At 41.0% G+C, this 21357-nt stretch overlaps 1 protein-coding gene across 1 annotated transcript in view; it reads right to left on the bottom strand.

The window, feature by feature from the left end:
• Positions 1-21357, bottom strand: part of DPP6 (dipeptidyl peptidase like 6) — a 434766-nt gene that overhangs the window by 168683 nt on the left and 244726 nt on the right. Inside the window, exon 3 of the mRNA XM_061996360.1 lies at positions 16421-16519. Coding sequence (XP_061852344.1) covers positions 16421-16519 — 99 coding nt within the window. The remainder of the gene's footprint in view (positions 1-16420; positions 16520-21357) is intronic.

Raw genomic sequence — 21357 nt, 5'->3', positions numbered from 1 at the left:
TTTAATTATACATGTGCGCGTTTCATGCTACTCTATCATTTCAGATGTGTCTGGTAAAGTATGACAGTGCAGAAATATGACTGTAAAAGGAGCCTGGCAGAGCTATGGCCATCACCCTGACTTCAGGTTTTTTAAAATCAAGGTATGTAAGACAGGAAGTCCAAATTTTGGTTACCAGTGTGTGTTTACTGGTTTCGGAATGGTCACAAGAGGGCACCATATTATAGAGCCGATGGAAAGACTTTCATCACTGGCAAAGAACTATTAATAAATAACTGGATGTGATGCTGGGCAGTGGATCTGGCAAGGAACTGCAACTGGAGGGGAACAGAGGCATCTGGAAGGGAATCACTACTGATGGGGCAGTTTGCAATTATACTTACAGTCTCATTGTTTTTGAACAAACTAATGAGGGAATGAAAAAACTAGTGTCAGCTATGTAAATAGCTTCCTTAAACATTTCAAAACAGCTTGTCTGCAGTGACTGGGCCAGCTCCTGGAGGAACCAAGTGATTCCTGAATTTCTTATTTAACTTGTTCTTGTTCCTGTTACCTTCTCCACCAAGGAACCAACACTGTGCATCACTTAACCCTTGTGTGATGTTGGTCTTGAATCAGAAGTGGTTTGCAGCTAACAAGGAAATGCTAATGCAGGTGCTGAAGCAAAAGAACCAATACAAACATCTATTCTAAGTACAATGGATGAAAAATGGCTACAACAAAAGAATGACCAGTCCTTTCTTGAATCCTTGTCTTCCTTTTGTACAAAAATATCTTCTTAATGTGTTCTCAATGGGGTATCAACTTTCAGCAGAGGGCATTAAAATCAAAGTATGTCCTTTTCAACGAAAAAACTTGACTTCCTCATATTTTAGGTGTTTTCTGTCCTTACATAATTTCTTTGTTGTTCAGGACAATTCTTTTTGTCAGGCATTTCCATGCTTCTGACATGGTTTAATCCTTCTCTGGACCATGTCTAGTCCCACTACAATCTTTTTTGGATGGAGCAATTAAAACTCACTGTAGTGATCAAGGTCATAATGTCTCTTCAACTGGACAGAAACTTGATATTTCCATATACGCTCTCTCCTGAATACAGTCCAATATTGTTTCCCCTAAAAAAGTTGATTGCAATAGAAACTTGACTATATGTTCTCTATCTCCTGTCCTAGGAGAAGGAAAGCAAATATAAAACATGAAATTCTAATATACCCTCTCTGGTTTTTCCTACTCATGCTATTATGGCTTGGTAATTCAGCCATTTTAGCCATTCCGTGCCCATTAGGGGAAAAAAAATCTAGAATATTACAAATATATAGATAAAATATATGGGTAAAAGGTAATCATAAACTCTCATGAATGCTGCCCTTGATATTAAAACCTGGAAGAAGGAAAATACAGAACACATGGAACAAATATATATATGGACATATACTCTTGATATTTTTAAGAAAAGGATTAAGATGTTTTTTATGTCACAGCTCACAGCTTCACTCCCACTGGGAAGGAGAAAAAAAAAGAAGTAAAACACACCTCCAAGTTATTAAGAGTCCTGGCTTAGGTACAAATCTTCCAAGAAATATGTCTTGTAAAATGAGTCAGTCCATCAACTGTAGAAATAATAAACTCCTAGCAGTAAAAACAGCTTCATGTGGCCCAGTGTGTATCAACCCTACCACCGTGCAGATGGGCCAGCTCAGCCCTTGCTGGCTTTGCTCTCTGCTGATGCTGCCAACTTTGTGGGCAAACAGTGCCAGCTGCAGGAGCAGCTTGTGGGTATGGGCTCCTGTCCACCGGGAAACAGGAAAATTGACTACTGATATTAGGGTGATAATAAATTAGACTACTGGAAAATTTTCTGGACACTCTGTCCATGCAGAATTCATGGATTTTATGTTTGCCCAAGTCTTGTTGGTTCTTCTCAGCCTTCCTGAAGGTACCACAATATTTAGGTATTACCACAGTGCATGCATGGAAAGGCCGAGACTTCCAATCAACATCTGGACTGGCTTAGTCTGCATAAATGACCACACTGAACACAACTGCAATGAGACCAAAGTCTCTTTGAACTGCTGCATCTACCACCCCTGCCACGTTGATTTCTCACAAGGTCCAATGCATGTAAAAATAACCATTTATCCACTAGATAAAGCGGTAATGGGATGAAGGGGTAATGGGATGAAGCTGGAACACAAAAAGTTCCACTTAAATATAAGAAAAAACTATTTTAATGTGAGGGTGAGGGAGCAGTGGCACAGGTTGCCCAGAGGGAAGTGGATTCTCCTTCCTTGGAGGTCTTCGAGACTCGCCTGAACATGTTCCTATGTGACCTGATCTAGGTGAACCTGCTTCTGCAGGGAGGTTGGACTAGATGATCTCGAAAGGTCCCTTCCAACCCCTACTATTTTATGATTCAATGGTTCTAGATACAAACTGATGTTCTTCATGGCAAAGTTGCTTCTCAGTTTAAACTTTTTTTCTTCACTTCTTGGCTTCAGCTTTTAAATTTCCTACGGCCTTTCTACTAGACTTTTCCTTTTTTCCCATCTATGCCATTGTGATCTGCCTTTCCCAGAACGGACAATGCTTTGAAGCTAATGATCCAGATTTTTTTAATTATTACAAATCTTAAGCATTGACAAGGCTTCAAAAGTAGCCTGACCTTTTTAAAATATCTTTTCCAATCATAGAATCACAGAATCATACAATGGTAGGAGTTGGAAGGGACATCTAAAGATCATCTAGTCCACCCCCCTGCTAAAGCAGGTCCACCTAGATCAGGTCACACAGGAACGCGTCCAGGCAGGTTTTGAAAATCTGCAGAGAAGGAGACTCCACACCTTCCCCGGTCAGACTGTGTCAGGGCTCGCTCACCTAAACATCAAAGAAGTTTTTCCCTTATGATTTAAGTGGAACTTTTTGTGTTCCAGCTTTTGTCCATTACCCCTTGTCCTGTCACTGGACACTACAGAAAAAAGGTGTCATCCCATCCTCTTGACATACATCTTTTAAATACTTATAAGTATTAAGTCCCCCCTCAGTCTCCTCCAGACTAAACACCTCAAATTCCTGCGACCTTTCCTCATAAGGAAGATGCTCCAGTGCCTTGATCATCTTGATGGCCCTGTGCTGGACACTCCCTAAAAGTTACCTGTCACTCTTGAGCTGGGAAGCCTGGAACTGGACACAGGACTCCAGATGAGGCCTCACCAGGGCAGGGGACAGGGGGAGCAGAATCTCCCTCGACCTGCTGGCCACACCTTTCTTGATGCACCCCAGGACGCCATTGGCCTTCTTGGCCATGAGGGCACATTGCTGGCTCATGGTTAGTTTATTATCAATCAGGACTCCCAGGTCTCTCTCCACAAAGCTGCTCTCCAGTAGGTCACCCCCAGCCTGTACTGGTGCATGGTGTTAAACTGGATTCTTTTTATTTACCTTTCAAACACATTTAGCTTTTGTGGGGTCACTTAGATACAATTTTAATAATGTTGTTGACTATTAAAAAGTTTAAGATTTGTTTCATTCTCTTTTTGATCAAAGTAAATATTTCTGTAAGTCATCTATACTGAGAAGCTGGTACTTTAAGTCAAGTAGGAAAATGAACATTTGTCATCATACCTAGCTGGCAGTGTTGTGAAGGCAAACTCCCTGCCCAGCCATACACAAACCTAGTGACATGTTCAGCTCCTTCTCTCCATCATACTTGTCTTACCTTGAGGTTTTTTTCCTGCTAAGCATGAGACTAGAAGTGGCTTTGAAGAGGTGTTATACTCTGATAATCAGGGATTATTTCTCAGCATGCATATCCATTTCTGTCTCAGGATCACTTACAGGATCACCATAATTTCTATCAGAGATTATTCCTTGTTACTGGCAATGGAAAGGGATGTCAGCAAAGTATTCTGTCTCGTAAGCATATGTACAGATCCAATTCTGATTTCACGTAAAGGTGTGAAATTCCTACTGAGGACATGCATCTCATTATTTTATAGCATTGTGGTCACTGTGTGGTATCATTTGGAATCCAAGATCTCCAGATCCTTACTCCATCACAGTGCAGAACCACCTGGCTTTTCTTTGGGCTCAAACAAACTATATCACATGCATGCATTTGCCTGAAAATGCCACGAAAATCTAAACTTTTGAACACATGTGAGAAGCTGACTCCTATACTCCTGTGTATTTCCTTGTCTGTATTTCCCACCAACTAGATCATCTCTAAAGGCCCCTTCCAAACCCTACCATTTTATGATTCTATGATTCTATGAGATGGAAAATGTTCAAGAAATGACAAGGACAGTCCAAGGTATTGATCTAACACCCACCTAGCAATGGAAATAGGAGCAAGCTCCCAAATAAACAAAGGGAAATAGTTCCAAAGTAGTTCCTCGTGTATCAGGTCTTAGGCCAGTGAAAGTAGATGAGGACCACGGCGGAGGCAATGGACTCTCCTGAGAAGTGATTTGGATACAAGAATCATTTGGGGTTACTAAGTAGACAAACTACAGGAGGATCAGGTAATTCTCTGGCTTTAAAGACAATGAAAATTGCTGCCCTCTTACTCATCCATGTGCACACAAATATTGTCCCTCATGGAAACAGGACTTGGGGCTGAGAAAACCCTTGGTCTCTTCCATCCTTAATCAAATTTTCACTGATGTGAGATTTGTATGTCTAAATGTTCAAGTATAATTATAGTCCCTTGATCAGTGATAACTACCTCACTCTAAAATTCCTTTAATGAATTATTTAAGTCTGGTACTATTTCTTGTAAGAAAAAAAATGATACTGCATCTTATATGTTCAACAGCTTAATATAGTCAGGAGATTCAAACTCACCAGGGATCTTCTTTATTAGTTAAGTAAATCTTTGCCTCTAAATTTTCAGTTTAGATATAAAGTTTAATCACCAAAAATACAGCATTTCCCAAGTCCAAATTTTTAAATTATGGTATCTCAGCATATATTTATTTAATGTTCATTAAAAGGAACAAGTGGAAGAATTTATACTGCTCTAATTGATCTTTGGTAGGCATTCTCTGTCCAACAAGTGTCCAAGAGCCGTGAAGCAAGCTCAGGAAAAGCTACTGAGTTATTAAAATGTGCTTTCCACTAGGTAAAAATCTTCAAGAAGGAATCAAAGACTTGAAAATACCTTGGGGAAAAAGAAAAAGAAAAAGAAAAAAGAAAAAGGAAAAGAAAAAGAAAAAGAAAAAGAAAAAGAAAAAGAAAAAGAAAAAGAAAAAGAAAAAGAAAAAGAAAAAGAAAAAGAAAAAGAAAAAGAAAAAGAAAAAGAAAAAGAAAAAGAAAAAGAAAAAGAAAAAGAAAAAGAAAAAGAAAAAGAAAAAGAACAGAGGACATCTAAAGATGGACTGTGTGAAAGGCATACATCTTTCTGGAAATCTCTACTGAAGGTAAGAGCAGCATGTGGTAATCATGATTAGTTGTTTAATAAGAGGCTCAAACATCCTGAAGAGCTCTTCAATTATGCACCTCATTTCTTCCCTGTTTTACCCTAGGTACTCATCTCGTAGGTGCTCCTTTCCCAAAACTTTTCCACCGTTACACCAGACTGATTGCTAGGAAAACTTTCAGCAAGTTCATGCAAACCCTCATTCTTCATCTTCCTTACCTACAGTTCAAAACTGAGGTCCCCATCTATCTGCCCATATTTTCTTAGCAATGCTGGATCAAAATGAAATACATTTCTTAGTCCCTGACAAAGTAACCCTCTTCATGGCAAGACACTGTCAACCTCCTGGACAGGGGAGAAGACCATCACCCAGCTTGCTCCCATCACCCAGGAGTATGGCTTTCCTTATTTATCTCCCTCCTTTTTCTTGTGTAATACTCCTCTAAGAGGCACAGGAAACATAAAACAACCAACTTAATTTTAGTACAAATTCATCTGCAGTTTGTATTAAGAGGCAATTATCAGCTTTTTAAAGGCTTATTGAAGCCAATTTTTGTCACAGCAGTTTCCTCATCCCCAGAGGCTGGGGACAACCAGGAGCTCATGGTTACCTGCTTCACAGATGTCAGCTGGGGAAAAGCATCTATCAGGCTCACACTGCACCTCTAGCTGTTCATCTGGATTTTAACACATACTGAGAGAACATCTCATCCCTCTACCAGTTAAACTCCTGTAAAACCAATGCCTTTCCTTTGACTCTGAGAGCAGCAGGTTTTGATTTCAAACCACTCTGAATCAGATGAAAAAACCCAATCCCTTTTTAACTGGATTCAAACTGTTAAGTACGTAGGCAGAACCTCCACATGTATTTCTTTTCTTCCAGTAGCAGAAACACTGCTGATGTGAGTTGCATCTTCAAAAGTCCCCCATGGATGGAGCCACTCCCCGTGGCAGCATATCCTTTCCTTCACATTTCCATTTCTGCCCTTCTCCTCTTTTCCTGTTAATCAAAAGGTAGTTCCCTCTGTGAATTGGGTGCAGTTAAGAGTATGTTTGCACGGCTGTCAGGGTAAAAGGACCAAGCACTGGATCTAGCAGCTTTTCATTGGCCACCAGCAATAGAGAGCACAGAAATGTCATAGTGCACCTTGGTGTAACATACAGCATGACAATGGGGAGGAGCAGAGAGGGCAGTGCTTATCTAATTCCCACGTATTTTTACCTCAAATCTGCAAACAAATCTAAAACACAAGTGGTCTTAGTTTTCACTTAGTTTTCACACTTCTTACAGCTTCAAATTATTACGACCAGCTTGCTGGGCCAATATATGAGACTGTGATCATCATGTTGCCTTTTAGGGGGGAAGCCTATTTTTCCTGCTTTGTTTCAAAAAATTTCGTGGAAACAGAATAAGGCACTTTTAGGGAATAGGTGTTAGTGGAACTCAGACAAGAAGGAGAAATTAAGTCCAAGGACATATCCTGTCTCTTCCAGCCATCATTGATTCGCTAATTGTTCCCTTTGACATTATCATAGCAATTGAATGTATCTTCCAGCTCATCTTAGGCCATTAACCAGCTGGCTAGATGAGGGGAGAGCAGCAGATGTCACCTACCTTGACTTCAGCAAGGCTTTTGACACTGTCTCCCATAACATCCTCATCAGAAAGCTCAAACAGTGTGGCTTGGATGAGTGGACAGTGAGGTGGATCGAGAGCTGGCTGAATGACAGAGCCCAGAGGGTGGTGATCAATAGCACAGAATTGAGTTGGAGGCCTGTGGCCAGTGGAGTTCCTCAGGGATGGGTTTTGGGGTCAGTCTTGTTTGACATCTTAATTTATGACCTGGATTAGGGGACAGAGTGTACTCTCAGCAAGTTCCCTGATGGCACCAAACTGGGAGGACTGGCTGATTCCCCAGAAGGCTGTGCTGCCATTCAGTGGGACCTCAACCGGCTTGGCAGAGAGGAACCTCATGAGGTTCAACAAGGACAAGTGCAGAATTCTGCACCTGGGAAGGAACAACCCCATGCATCAGTACAGGCTAGGGGTTGAACTGCTGAAGAGTAGCTCTGTAGAGTGACCTGGGAGTCCTGATTGATAATAAACTAACCATGAGCCAGCAATGTGCCCTCGTGGCCAAGAGGGCCAATGGCATCCTGGGATGCATCAAGAAGAGTGTGGCCAGCAGGTCAAGGGAGGTTCTTCTCCCCTCTACTCTGCCCTGGTGAGGCCTCATCTCGAGTCCTGTGTCCAGTTCTAGGCTCCTCACCTCAAGAGGGACAGGGAACTACTGGAACACAGTGAGGGTGAGGGAGCCCTGGCACAGGCTGCCCAGAGGGGTTGTGGAGTCTCCTTCCTTGCAGGTCTTCAAGACCCATCTGGACATGTTCCAATGTGACCTGATCTAGGTAAACCTGCTTCTGCAGGGGGATTGGACTAGATGATCTCTAAAGGTCCCTTCGAACCCCTACCATTCTATGATGTTATGATTCTATGATTATGCTTTTGAAGGGTGTGATATTTTTTTCACATGCAGGACTTACACCAGTACACTTCTCCCTCTAAATTCAGAAATTGCTGTAGCACAAAAGGATGATTTTCTCAGCCTAACAGCAGCATATGTGCCCCACCAGCACCCCAGCACAAAATAGCTGGGCACTGAGGTGCACCTAAACCCAAGGTACAGAGCTTGTCCTCAGCTTGCTCCTGCAGACTGTATTAATTTTTAAAAGAGTCAAATTGATTTCTCATTTCATTCTCTCTACCAGTAATGAACAAAACAGGTACATGGCAGAAATATTCTCTTCCATGGCCTATTACAGTATGTTAAAAAGCCATTAATTCAGAGGTTTCCTGTCTTCAGTGAATACGTTACTGTCACTACTTAACTTTACTAACTGCCCAGCAGCTGAAAGGCAGTTGCAGAGCAACTTCTCTCAGAGTACAGATATGCAGAAATCTCTGAAGAAGATTCAGGTTGGAGTCTAAAGTCAAAATTATGGTTAAAATAGTTTAACATTTTCTCCTCTTCTTTCTTGTGCCAGTGAGCATAAGCCCTTATCTATTCTGCTTTAGCACACAGGATGTCACTTCATGAAGGCATTTAGGTTAAGGACAGTAATCACCCATCTCTAAAGCTCATGGATAATTCCATTGACATGAAAACTACCTAAAAGTTCACTGTGTGGTTATCTAACTAGTATTAATGTCTTCATGAATCACAAGAGAGGGTTTTTGAAGGCCAGCCCCAGCAAAACCTTCATATGCGGGTGTTAGTGAAGCACTGTCACGTGCTTCCATGACATGCAAGATCAGAAAAGCCTCCTTCAGTCCTTCCCTAGTATTTTCCTCTGGTCTATACTGCATTTTCCTTTAGTGTCGTGTCTTTACCTCAGCATAAAGTCACTCTTAGGCTCCTCAGGATTGATGGATTTTTTGCAATTAGAGCTGGAAGTTCACTGAAACCTTAAACACTGCAAAGTGATGTGCTATGCTTCAAGTTTAAACCTTACAATTCAGATAGTCACTTGGAAGCAGTCAATTCTTGGCCCGTGGATGAGCAGCCCAGAGAAAATTGCATTCCAACTGGCTGTGCTGTAGCTCTCTATCAGGGCAATCTTAGTCTTAACGGCTGTCAAAGCAGCACCTAAACACAAACCTTTTTCACAGTGAAAAATATTAGCACTTACAAAGTTCTTAATATCTATGCAAGGCGAACTATAAATAATTCATTTACTCCATACACATCCACATCATTTGAAATGCATCAATGCTTTTATCAATACAGTGCAATGGATTTACATTGCACAGAATAGACTTGAGGGCATTTGGGCTATCCAAGTATTGTTGATCTGAGCATTATTACTAAAGGTAAACTGAAATAAATTACCTCAGTTATTACATGACGGTTTTTTTCAGCATGGTAAATAAAACTTATTAGTTCTAGGTCATTAAATTCAATATTAGACTTTAAAAGAGCCTAGAGATTCTATGATGTTATTAGTAAAACATGTGAAAACCCATATGTGCTTCAGTATTAAAGGTAAAAGAATTATTCTATTATATTTAGATATTTGTTAGTCAATTTTTCAGAAGGACTTTGGAGATAAAAGCCCAGCTGCCATTCTCTGATGCAAGCTAGGCACACAGAGGTTCTGGCTCTCACTGGGTGGCAGGTTTCCAAATAACTGAGCCATTTCTGAAACCTTCATTCATAGCCTTATGCTAGTTTACCCACTATTACTCTTCGGACAAGAATAAACACTGTTTTTCCAGTGCTGCAGGTGAAGCAAGGAGGCAGAAAACTCAGAGAGCAGAGCTTGATTTTCAGATTTCTTTAAGTCAACTTCCTATCACTCTAAACATTGCCTTTGGTGTCTTGTGCCTCAGTGCTCCTTGCCATTTGAAATTATTGTGATCTTCATAGAATCATAGAATGGTAGGGGTTGGAAGGGACCTTTAGAGATCATCTAGTCCAACCCCCCTGCAGAAGCATGTTCACCTAGATCAGGTCGCATAGGAACACGTCCAGGCGGGTCTTGAAGACCTCCAAGGAAGGAGACACCACAACCCCTCTGGGCAGCCTGTGCCACTGCTCCGTCACTCTCATGGTGAAATAATTTTTTCTTATGTTTAAGTGGAACTTTTTGTGTTCCAGCTTCATCCCATTATCCCTTGTCCTGTTACTATCTACTATAGAAAAAAGGGATGTCCCAACCTCCTGATACCCACCCTTTAGATATTTATAAATGTTAATAAGATCACCCCTCAATCTCCTCTTCCCTAGACTAAACAGCCCCAGTTCCTGCAGTCTTTCCTCGAATGAAAGATGTTTTATACCCTTGATCATCTTGGTGGCCCTGCGCTGGACTCTCTCCAGCACTTCTCTGTCCCTCTTGAGCTGAGGAGCCCAGAACTGGACACAGCACTCCAGATGAGGCCTCACCAGGGCAGAGTAGAGGGCGAGAAGAACCTCCCTTGACCTGCTGGCCACACTCTTCTTGATGCATCCTAGGATGCCATTGGCCCTCTTGGCCACGAGGGCACATTGCTGGCTCATGTTTAGTTTATTATCAGTCAGGACTCCCAGGTCTCTCTCTGCAGAGCTGCTCTTCAGCAGTTCAACCCATGTCAACCTTTATTCTCCTACTTGGTTATAAACTCTCTGCAAGGACTGTCTTGCCGTGTCTGGTCAGTGTCTAGCGCATAGAAGACACACGCCTAGTTGGAGCCTCCAACTAACATACAGCCAAAAAAACTGGCCATGGCCACTGCTACATACACTCTGTCTTGCAAGATGCACAGAACAAGGCTGGAAAAATTTCCTCCAAGAAGTAAGTAATGACAGAACATTGCATCCGATCAATCATAGTAACCACAGATGGTATATTATAAGCTGCTATTATGTTTTTCTAACTACAACTGCAGTCAAGTACTTTCAGTGTGGGCGGAATGTATTTGTCATTAAGTGCAAAGACAGAAGACAAGTCGCTGCAAATGATATATATGATGCAGCCTCTACTGCTTGCTTTGACATTGGGCATGATACTGCCTTCCCATGAAAAAGAAGTGCTCTTGAGATGTGAAGGGGAAGGGAGCCCAAAATCAAGAGTCAGATTTGCGGCTGTTAGGAATGCTATATGCAGCTCCATACAGCCACAAAGACAGCACTCATAACCTGATCAGCTTCTCAGGCCATATAATGACTACGAATTACAGAATCACAGAAACATTTTGATTGGAAAAGATCTTTAAGATCATCAAGTCCAACCACTGATCCCATACTGCCAAGCCCACCACTAAAACATATCCCTCAGTATTGCATCTATGTATCTTTTTAATATCTCCAGGGTTAGGGACTCTGCCATCTCCCTGGGTGACCTGTTCCAATGCTTAACAACCCTCTTGGTGAAAAAGTTCTTCCTAATGTCCAACCTAAACCTCCCCTGGTGCAACTTAAGGCCATTTCCTCTTGCCCTGTCATTTTTTACTGGTGAGAAGAGACTGACCTCACTTCAATCCCCTTTCAGGTAGTCGTAGAGAGTGACAATGTCTACCCTCAGCCATCTCTAGGCTAAACAACCACAGTTCTCTCAGCTCCTCCCCATCAGACTCGTGCTCGAGACCCTTCCTCAGCTTTGTTGCCTGTCTCTGGACCTCAATGTCCCTCTTGTAGTGAGGAGACAAAAGTGAATACAGTATATAAGGTGTGGTCTCCCCAGCACACAAAGTCTTTGGGTCTCCCCAGAGTACAAAGGGACAATCACTTCTTTGTCCCTGCTGGTCACACTATTTCTGATACAAGCCAGGATGCCATTGGCCTTTGTGGCCATCTGGGCACAGTGCTGGCTCATGTTCAGCCAGCTGTTGATTAACACCCCTGGTCACTTTCTGCCAGACAGCTTTCCAGCCACTCTGCTCCAAGCCTGGGGTTGTTGTCGCCCAAGTGTAGCACCTGGCACTAGGCCTTGATGAACCTCATGCAATTGGCCTTGGCCCATCGCTCCAGACTGACCAGGTCTCTCTGAAGAGCCTTCCTGCCCTCAAGGAGACCTACACTCCCACCCAGCTTGGCAAACTTGCTGAGGGTGCACTTGATATCCTCATCCAGATCATTGATAAAGGTGTTAAACAGAACAGGCCCTAGCACTGAGCCCTGGGGAATCCCATTGGTAACTGGCCACCAACTGAATTTAACTCCACTCCCCTCCACTCTCTGGGCCTGGTCATCCAGACAGTTTTCCACTCAAACATAGTATTTCCATCTAAGCCACGGCCAGACAGTTTCTCCAGGAGAATGTTGTGGGAAACTGTGTCAAAGGATTTATGTCCTGGAAGCCCATATCCACAGCATGAATTACTGTTTTCAGGACAAATCAGATGACTGAGCTGCTCTTCAGCACAAAATGCCTGCATTTCTCTTTATCCCGGTTTTTGTTCACCTTTACAAGAACATTGCAGCCTCCCAGTGAGCTCTTCAGAAACCTGTGCCAAAACCCAGCATGAGAGGAATTACAGGGAAAAAACATAGTAATTGTGAAGCCTAATCACAAAGTAATGTGGAGCGTGAGAGCAGAACTGCTAAGCAGTTACGGATAAGACAAATGAATGGCCCATCTGTCATCTGGGAGAGGGCTAATGGAAGGCCAGCACAGGGCACTCCTGACAGTGTAAGGAGGAGGATATGCAAATGAGGAAATGTCCAAACACAACATTTTAGAAACACAGTATGAAACGAGCTGCTAATTGGAGCTTATATGCATGCTTAGCATATGGATAACATAATTATGGTTGTACAGTAAAGGGAAGTTCATAACAGAGGGTGGTAACAGAATGGTGTGGGGTATGATGAGCAGAAGATCACAGGAGAAGGCATGGGAGATGAGACATAGAATCATAGAATAGTAGGGGTTGGAAGGGACCTTTAGAGATCATCCAGTCCAACCCCTCTACAGAAGCAGGTCCACCTAGATCAGGTTGAGGTTGTAGTGAGGTGGGAGTCAGTCTCTTCTCCCAAGTAATGAGTGATAGGACCTCAAGGAAATGACCACAGGTTGCACTAGAGGAGATTTAGACTGTAGATTAGGAAGAACTTCTCCACTGAGAGGTTTGTCAGACACTGGTACAGGCTGCCCAGGGAGGTGGTGGAGTCCTCATCCCTGGAATTATTTCAAAGTGATGTATCTGAGGTGCTGAGGGACATGGTTTAGTGATGGGCTTGGCAGTGTGAGGTGAGCAGTTGGGCTTGGTGATCTTAAAGGTCTTTTCCAAACAAAATGATTCTATGATTCTATGATTCTTCTACTACAATGCTTCATACCTCCTATAGTATACTGTGTATAGTGTGCTACACTATTACATAAGTATGTTGTTCTGAAAAGTGAAAACTTCACAATAAATCCAGCATTTATTTTCACTACAGGGCAAATCTAAGCGGTAGCAGTCCCTGCAAGTGACACTGGAAAAAACTATGGAGCAGTCAGTTCTGTTCTGTGGGTGTGTTGTTCCTCCCTGGAGCACTCTTAACTGAGTCAATGACAACAACAGTCAAGGCAATACAAGACAGAAGCTATTTAAACAAAATATTCTTTCCTCTCCCTAAACTACTGGATAAAAATACAACCTGGAATTTGAAATCACAGTAGCATCACAGAAATTATAAGAGGCTCAAACTTCCATCTTTGGCACATCTCTTTCTTTGTGCAAATAAATTTAATTGCGATTCCAGTAAAAAAGATGGAAACATATTCACAAACTAGACACAAGTTATGATTGAAAGTTTAGAGAAAGCCTGTAAGTTTTGCAATGAAAATGTACTTATGTCATCTTTGAGACTGGTTCTCTTTTGTTTTTCTCTCTTTTTTTTTTTTTCTTCTCTAGGTCCTTTAAACTCAATGAAATTAATTTAAGCTATCGATTAGAAACATGTTATTTTTCCACTTGCCCAACAAGAATAAAGAAAATACTTAAACATCATCCCATCAAGTTCCAGGAGCTTTCAGCACATTTTTAATATTTCTTTTTAAAAGAAATACTTAAAAAAAAGTTAAACACTCAATCTAAGACTCATTAAAGAGTAAAAATTTTGCTGCTTCAGAGAGTTTAGATCAGCCCTGTGCTTACTGGAAAGAACACTGATATTTTCCTGACTGAACTGACTGATATTTAGGAAGTAAATCTCAAAATTATTTGAATACTCCTAAATATGCAGCATGCTTCATCTTTGGAAAGGCCATTAAATGTCTATTTTCTGCAATATTTAAGAGAAAAAGGAAGAAAACAGAGCTTTGAAGAGCCAAGAGGACTGAATTTCACAGATCTCTAAATGACTGCAGTATTTTGCTATATAATTAGGAAGATAGATACATTCTCTATATTTTAACAATTCTGCAGATTTCTCACAAAACATCAACTCATTTTATGAGTTGACATGAAGTTTTAAAAAGAAATTTTTAAATATGCTTTTTTTTAAAAAAAAAAAGTGCTAGGGAAAACCAGTACTCTTGTAATAATGAGTTTTAATAGTTTGGCTTTGGCATTTTAAGTCTTTCATTTGCATCCTAAAAATTAAGAATAAGAGATCAATTTATGCTTGGGTATTGGGCTAATGATCTTTCATCCTGCTTATCAGGGACCTTAACCAAGATTTCACCACTTAGCCAGGCAGAGAAACCTATGAAAAGTAACCCTAACGCAGAAAAGTAATTAACATTGTAAAACAGCTTTGGGTAGCTGGATGAATGACATTGCAGATTAGTGTCTTGCCCTTATTTATATGTGGAGTCACCCTTGAGTGAATCTACAGAGTATCTATTGGTTTTGTGAAATTTCTCTAAACATACTAAAAATCGGTAGCAGTGGTATTAGTAGCATAGCAACAGAACAAGTCCTTCTGAAATATCTATGCACTTTTGTTCAATACTACTTTGCGCTTTGTCCTTTACAGAAACAATATTTTGGCAATTTCAGATCAGGCAAGACTGATGTTAAATTGCATTGAAGCCAGTGAGAGTACATGAGGCAACAGATTTTAAGACATTCAAGATTGGAGTCCTGATAAAAGTTTGTATTGCACCAATATGTGAACATAATCGGTAAAACATGGGAAATGCCGGTTTTCCTCAGAAGACTGCAATTTTGTGGAAAATATGTCCTATGTCTAGGTAAAGCTATCCTCATCAGAGGGAGAATATTATACCTAGCCCTATGGCTCATTCTCTGCTCCTGCAAAAGTTTATGTAACTCATTATCATTCCCTTGTACACTAGTATATAAAAAAAATAGTAAAAGGCTCAACAAAACATCTCTTCATTCATTAGGGATATCAATTATTATTAGGGATATCAATTCCAAAAAAAAAAAAAGACGCTAGACAAAAAATTCTGAACTTCAATGCAGCAAATATTTCCATTATTGTTGCCAGAGGGTGGTTATGGGGAGCATCACATCCTCAGTGTACACAGCCTGGAAAAGAGCTCTTGTCCATTAGTAGGTGTGTTTGTGAAGGTGTGTATTGTCTGCAATTGCTTTTCACTGTAGCTGAATTGGTGGGAGAAGTCAGAGACAGCTGTCCTGAGGGTGGCTGGGGAGCCTGTTACTTCAGCATCACCCTTTAACACTCACTATTTTCATTACAGGTATTAAAATTGTTCCCAATGGGCATAATAGACATGAAAAGCCAAACATAAGGAAGGATTCCATCCAGTTCCCCATTAAATTAAAAAGAAAAACTAATAACTTCAGCGATAATAGGAGTTGGACTGGAACCTACATGAACAGCATGTCAGAAATAATTTTATTGTCATCCAGGCTTGTTCCAACTGCAGCAATTTCCTGCAAGAGCTGAAATCTACATCCTCCAACATGGCTCTACTCCAGCACATACTATGTGCATTAATTCAAGTATTATTTGGGTTTCCCTTGACTAGAAAACATAAGGCAGCAGAGGATAAAAAGAGCATGTGGCTTGTGTGCAAGCATCAGCCCAGCTGCTGCTGGACCACTGTTTGTCTGTTGCTTAGCAATGTTTCATCTCTCTGTGGGGAAAAAAAAATGTTTCAATGAGGGAATATAAACCTGAAGTTCTGTTTACAATAAAACAATTACTGTGATAGTGCCAAAACCACTTCTTCCAACCATGTGCTACATCACCTGCTGAATACTGGAAGCTCTTTGGGACAAAGGCTGCGGTTTTAAATGCCTAGCTATGAACCCAATGGAGAGCTTTAAATAAAAAAAAAATAATAAAGGAGAAGTTGCGTTTGCATATTAATCAGGAGAAAAGCTGGAAGGAATCTGAGGATTGAATTTTTGGGCATGGTTCTAGGCAACCAGCTCCAGCTGTCTTTGCTTTATTAGGGAGTTTGACAAGATGATCTCCTGAGGTCCCTTCCTAACCTAAACCACTTACTGATTCTGTAACTTCAGGAACAAAATAAAGAATGGAAGGACCAAAGAGGTAAATAAAAAAGCAAGACACTGCAACATATTCATGTCTCACTCACCAGTTATCCATTTAGCCTCTGGGTCATGAATTTTGAAATCATCACTGAAGAGATCTTCCACTGTTATCTTCTTCTTCTGAGACAAGCTGTTATCTTCAACTGTAAAGCATTTGAAAACAAACTTCCATTACTTCAACACTGAAATGTATCTGAAAGTGCTGCAACTCTGAATAGTGCCATGTCATATCTCATTTGGAAAGGTTTCACATTAAAAGCTTTATGCCACATGTAAGTCCTTTCCCATTGTCAGCATTATAAAAAGACCATCTGGGGGTTCACAAACAGGAACTGATGGTTTAAGACTAGACTCGGTAACTATGAAAAGACCGAGTTATGGTGCAAAACACATACTTTCAGACACAACCTAATCAGGAATTATTTTTAAAAGTCATGAAAATACACCTATAGATGTCATAGTGATATACAATGCTGACTATTCCAAAGAATGTTAAATCTACTTAACATAAACATTGTCCTGAAATCATTAGTTATTTTTTTTTTAAATAATCAAAAGTGACCAAGTTTTTACAGTTTATATTTTTATTTCTTTAAAAACTGTCACACAGAACCACAATTGGAAAGACTTTAAGAGCCTTATACCAGCTCATACAAACTACTTCATGAATTCACAAAAGATTTTGCATGGGAATTACACATACAGCTGAATAAATATTTTTGAGAAATCTTTGAGACATAACCATAAGTCCTTAGGTGTTGCATAGATGACCCATACTAATTTTCATTTTTAGTGAAAGGATATACAGTTTCATCTGCAAACATGAAAAAATGGATAGCTTTTACATTGAAGAAGCAGACTGATAGTTTAAGATGTTGTAAGATCAACTTACAATAATGTCTTTAATTTAGTTAATTCTTCTTTACTTTGTAGTGCTCCACTTTCCTCACAAAGAAATACTTTTTGTACTTCTTCCTGTGCTATCCTTCATACATTCATAGGATGGTTAGGGTTGGAAGGGATCTCTAGAGATCACTCAGTCCAACCCCACGCTAAAAAGGGTTGCCCTCGATCAAGGTGCAAAGGAACATGTCCAGGTGGGTTTGGAAACTTCCAGAGAAGAAGAATCCACACCTTTCCTGGGCAGTCTGTGCCAGGACTCCCTCACCTGAACAGCAACGAAGTTTCTCTTTATGTTCCAGGGGAACTTCCTGTGTTCCAGCTTGTGTCTGTTACCGCTTGTCCTGTCACTGTGTACTACAGAAAAAAGACTGGCCCCATCCTCTCAACATCCACCCTATAGGTATGTATAACTATTGATAAGGTCCCCCCTCAGTCCAGTCTTCTGCAAGCTTAACAGCCCCAGATCTTGCAGCCTTTCCTCATCAGAGAGGTGCTCCAGTCCCCTGACCATCTTGGTAGCTGGACTCCCTCCAGAAGTTCTCTGTTTCAGTTCTGTCCACATTTCTTGTGATGTAGTCAGAGACTGCCAACAGATTTCTGACACAAAGCACAATCTCAAAAAAATTACTTATTTCTGTGTGTGTATTACTGTTACAAGGAAATCTATCTCATCTAGGATGCCATCAACACTAAACACGTATGAGTCCTGCTCAGTAAAGCCAAGGCACAAATTTAACCACCTGAAGTTTGCCGCAGCTACCAACTTTTGTGCCAATATTATACCTTCTCATTTCTATCACCACCTCTCTGCTGTGTAGCAATTCCCATAAACACACCACAGTGGCTCCTGGGCCTGTAACTGAAGGCTTTATGTTGAATCAGTGGATTCTTGGGCCTTACAGATGAACAGTAGAGACATATTACATCACAGAACTCTACACAGAGTACTTAGCTAATATGAAACTGGATTTTAATTTTCTCAAAGCTGAAGTTTGTAGAAAAAAATTAAACTCAAGGATTTGGATTCATATATTTCTTTTTTTCTTTTTTCCCCCAAGTATTTTTTTCTTATGACAAGCACTCACCTTCTATGAATAATTTATTTTCAACACTTATATTTTTGCTGAAAAAATATCTTCAAGGAAGCTTTTCAGTCAGCTTTAAACACATTTGCTCTTTAAAGGAACATCTGAGACCACATTCTGGGTATTTCCACAGGTGTGTTCTTCATCATTCTCATGCCTGAGGTCTATTGGTTTCATGCAGCCTTAGCTATTAACATTGCATGAGATTAACATTGTTTAGTACTAACTCTTACACTGAACTCACTTGTGATTAGAATAGGTGGAGTCAGACTCTCTGAAACCATTTATTAGAGGAAAAAAAGTCTTCCTTACTACACTAAATTGAAGCCCCTGAAACTACATCACACCTTACTACACTACATTGAAGCCCCTGAAACTACATCACACCTTACTACACTACATTGAAGCCCCCTGAAGCCCCCTTGAACACCTATGAGCAGTGTTTTGTTCCACTAAAAAGTGTTTCGATACAAATGATCATTTCTATCAAATGAAATTATATTCTTCCATTTGCATGTTTTTTCCAAGTCTGATTGAAGTTTCAATCCCACTGCTCAATGTGGATTCCAAATACCAAAAATCCTCAGCCAAATCCCTCTGTGTGACAGCATTACACCAAGTTCTCCTGCATAATTTTATTAAAAAGGAATTTAGGTCAGAAGGACTCCAGGAAGCTGTTCCAATTAGTTCTCACCATGGTGCAAGGCTGCAGCACAGGATGCCCTGGGGAGATCAAGCAGCACAAAGCAGGAGGTCAGACCCCACACACAGCCCTGGGATTACAGCTGTTTCAGGCACCACTTCCCAAGTGGGAACATGGGCACCCTTTTCCCCACCTTATGCCACGAGGGCATAAGGATGTGCACAACCAAACTTCTGTGCTGGAGATTTGGGAAGGGGCAGGGTGGGAAACACTTCTCATTCCCTCTTTCTGTGCAGGATGGCAACAGCCAGTCTGGGAACTGCACCACCTCTCTTTACTGACCTCTTATCTAAAATAAAGGTAAGTCAAAGTGCTCATTAACAACGTCCACTCCATTCCTCTGGCCTCAGTTCCTCATTTATGGAGGAAGAGATGCAATTGTGGGATCTCGAGTAGGCTGTTCTGTCCTGAGCAGCAGTCTCTGACCGTGCCTTAGAGTGTCCAAAACATCTGGTGGCCGCAAGTTGTGTCCACATACAAATGCAGAGACCTTGAGGTTTCCTTGTGTTTATGGAAGGCAAGGATCAAGCATGTGTCACCAGCATTTTTGCACTCATGTCCTCTGCCCACAGCAGATACAGATAGCAGCTGCCAGTCAGGGCTTGACAGCACAGTAGCACAGGTGGCACAAGGACTAGTTATCTGAGTGCCAAGTCAGTAATCTACCATGCAAATAGCAAAGCTACATGCTGAGGGAACCAAGTAAAAACCGTATCTGTTTTATTTTTTGTTCAATGTCAAAGGCATGATGGGAACCCTGCATTGGTCAGACCTTTTGGGTTCATCTCTCTGCAACTTATCCTTGAAGTCAGCGCATCCAAAAAGTCAGGAGCTGAACTCATAAAACCTTCCTCTCCAGAACATAAACAGAGCAAAAATCCTCCAAAAATCCAGAAAACTCGAATAGAAAAGAGCTATGAGCTGACCTCCGTGTCTGTTTTGCCTCTTCATTACCAATGCTTTCTCTCAAGCTTCCTCTCATCTCCAGTAATGCTTAGAGGCTACTTAATGAGTCAGGATGTTTCAGCCAACTTTGGATGCCCCTGTTTCTTTCTATCATTCCTGGGGCTCAGTTCCAGGCCAGTATCGGATGCTTTTCTCACATATGTCCTGGGCTATTTTGCATTGCAAGTATGTGGGTGAGTGCATGTGCATGAATGTCCACCTCTCAGTGGCCAACACATCAGGAGCTCCCTTCTCATCTCAGCATATGAGCTCAGTGCCCAAGGAGACCTAATCCCTCTTTTCTCCAAGATGACCTCTCTGTTCCTAAAAAGCAGTGGCCAGACAAGGCGAACAGGCACCCTTCCTCCCTCTGTAAAATCCCTTTTTTTTTTTAATGTCATATAATACACATTATAATAACAACTGTGAACAAATTACATTCCTGCACAGCTGGTCACAGGATCTTTTCTTGCCCTTCCCAACCAGTGAAAGTCATTCAAAGCCTTCTAGGTAACGCATTTGGCTGTCTGACAGCATGCTGTGAATTAATGCTATGCAATGATTACCTCCGTACCATCTTGAAAAATGTTTGTAAAAATTTTAATATGGAGTTGGGTGTACTTGTTTTTTTTCAGCTAAAGGTCAGATTTCAAAGGAGCAAACTTGATGTACATCTCCAGAAAGGTTTATATATCAGGAACAGATGTGTAAAAAGTCCGTGTTTGCCTCCATTTCCAAGCAGAGGGGAGTAGAAAGCAGCCTCTTCCTAAGCAAAATGTCTAATGGCATTTAATTAAAAATTCTGTAGGACTGGGTCCTCTCTTCAGCTTTGATATGTGTGTGTGTGTGTGTGTGCGTGCACACATATGCTGATCTATAAACTTCTGCATATCCTTACATAAATGCACAAGCAATGCTACCAGGAAGGGATTCATACAGGTGCCATATGCTGTGACAAGTGAGCAACTGCTAATTAGGAAAGGCTCAGTCCCACACTTTTCAATAGCTGTATAAATAGCTTCCCACTTTTCAGAGGTGGGTGGAATGGCAGGACTCACACACACATGAAATTAGAGTTCCTTGGTGTAGGCAGTCGTGTGCACGCCATGTACTACAGTGTAATTAATTCATCAGTTACTGCCTCTTTTAAGAATGTTGTTCTAGGATACCAAAACATTTACAAATCATAAAAATGTTGGAATTTTGATCCAATTTTACAAAATAAGACCAGAGCATTAGTTAGCAATAAATGACTGCTACTGTAACTACATCATCTGCTAAATGTAAAGAGCACTGTTCTCAGTTCACGAGCAAATCTTAAAGCAGGGTGAGTGACCTTCCTCTG

The sequence above is a fragment of the Colius striatus genome, chromosome 5 (assembly GCF_028858725.1).
Source record: "Colius striatus isolate bColStr4 chromosome 5, bColStr4.1.hap1, whole genome shotgun sequence".
Lineage (NCBI taxonomy): Eukaryota > Metazoa > Chordata > Aves > Coliiformes > Coliidae > Colius > Colius striatus.
Note: the sequence above shows the minus strand (reverse complement) of the source record. Positions and strands in the feature narration are given on the sequence as shown.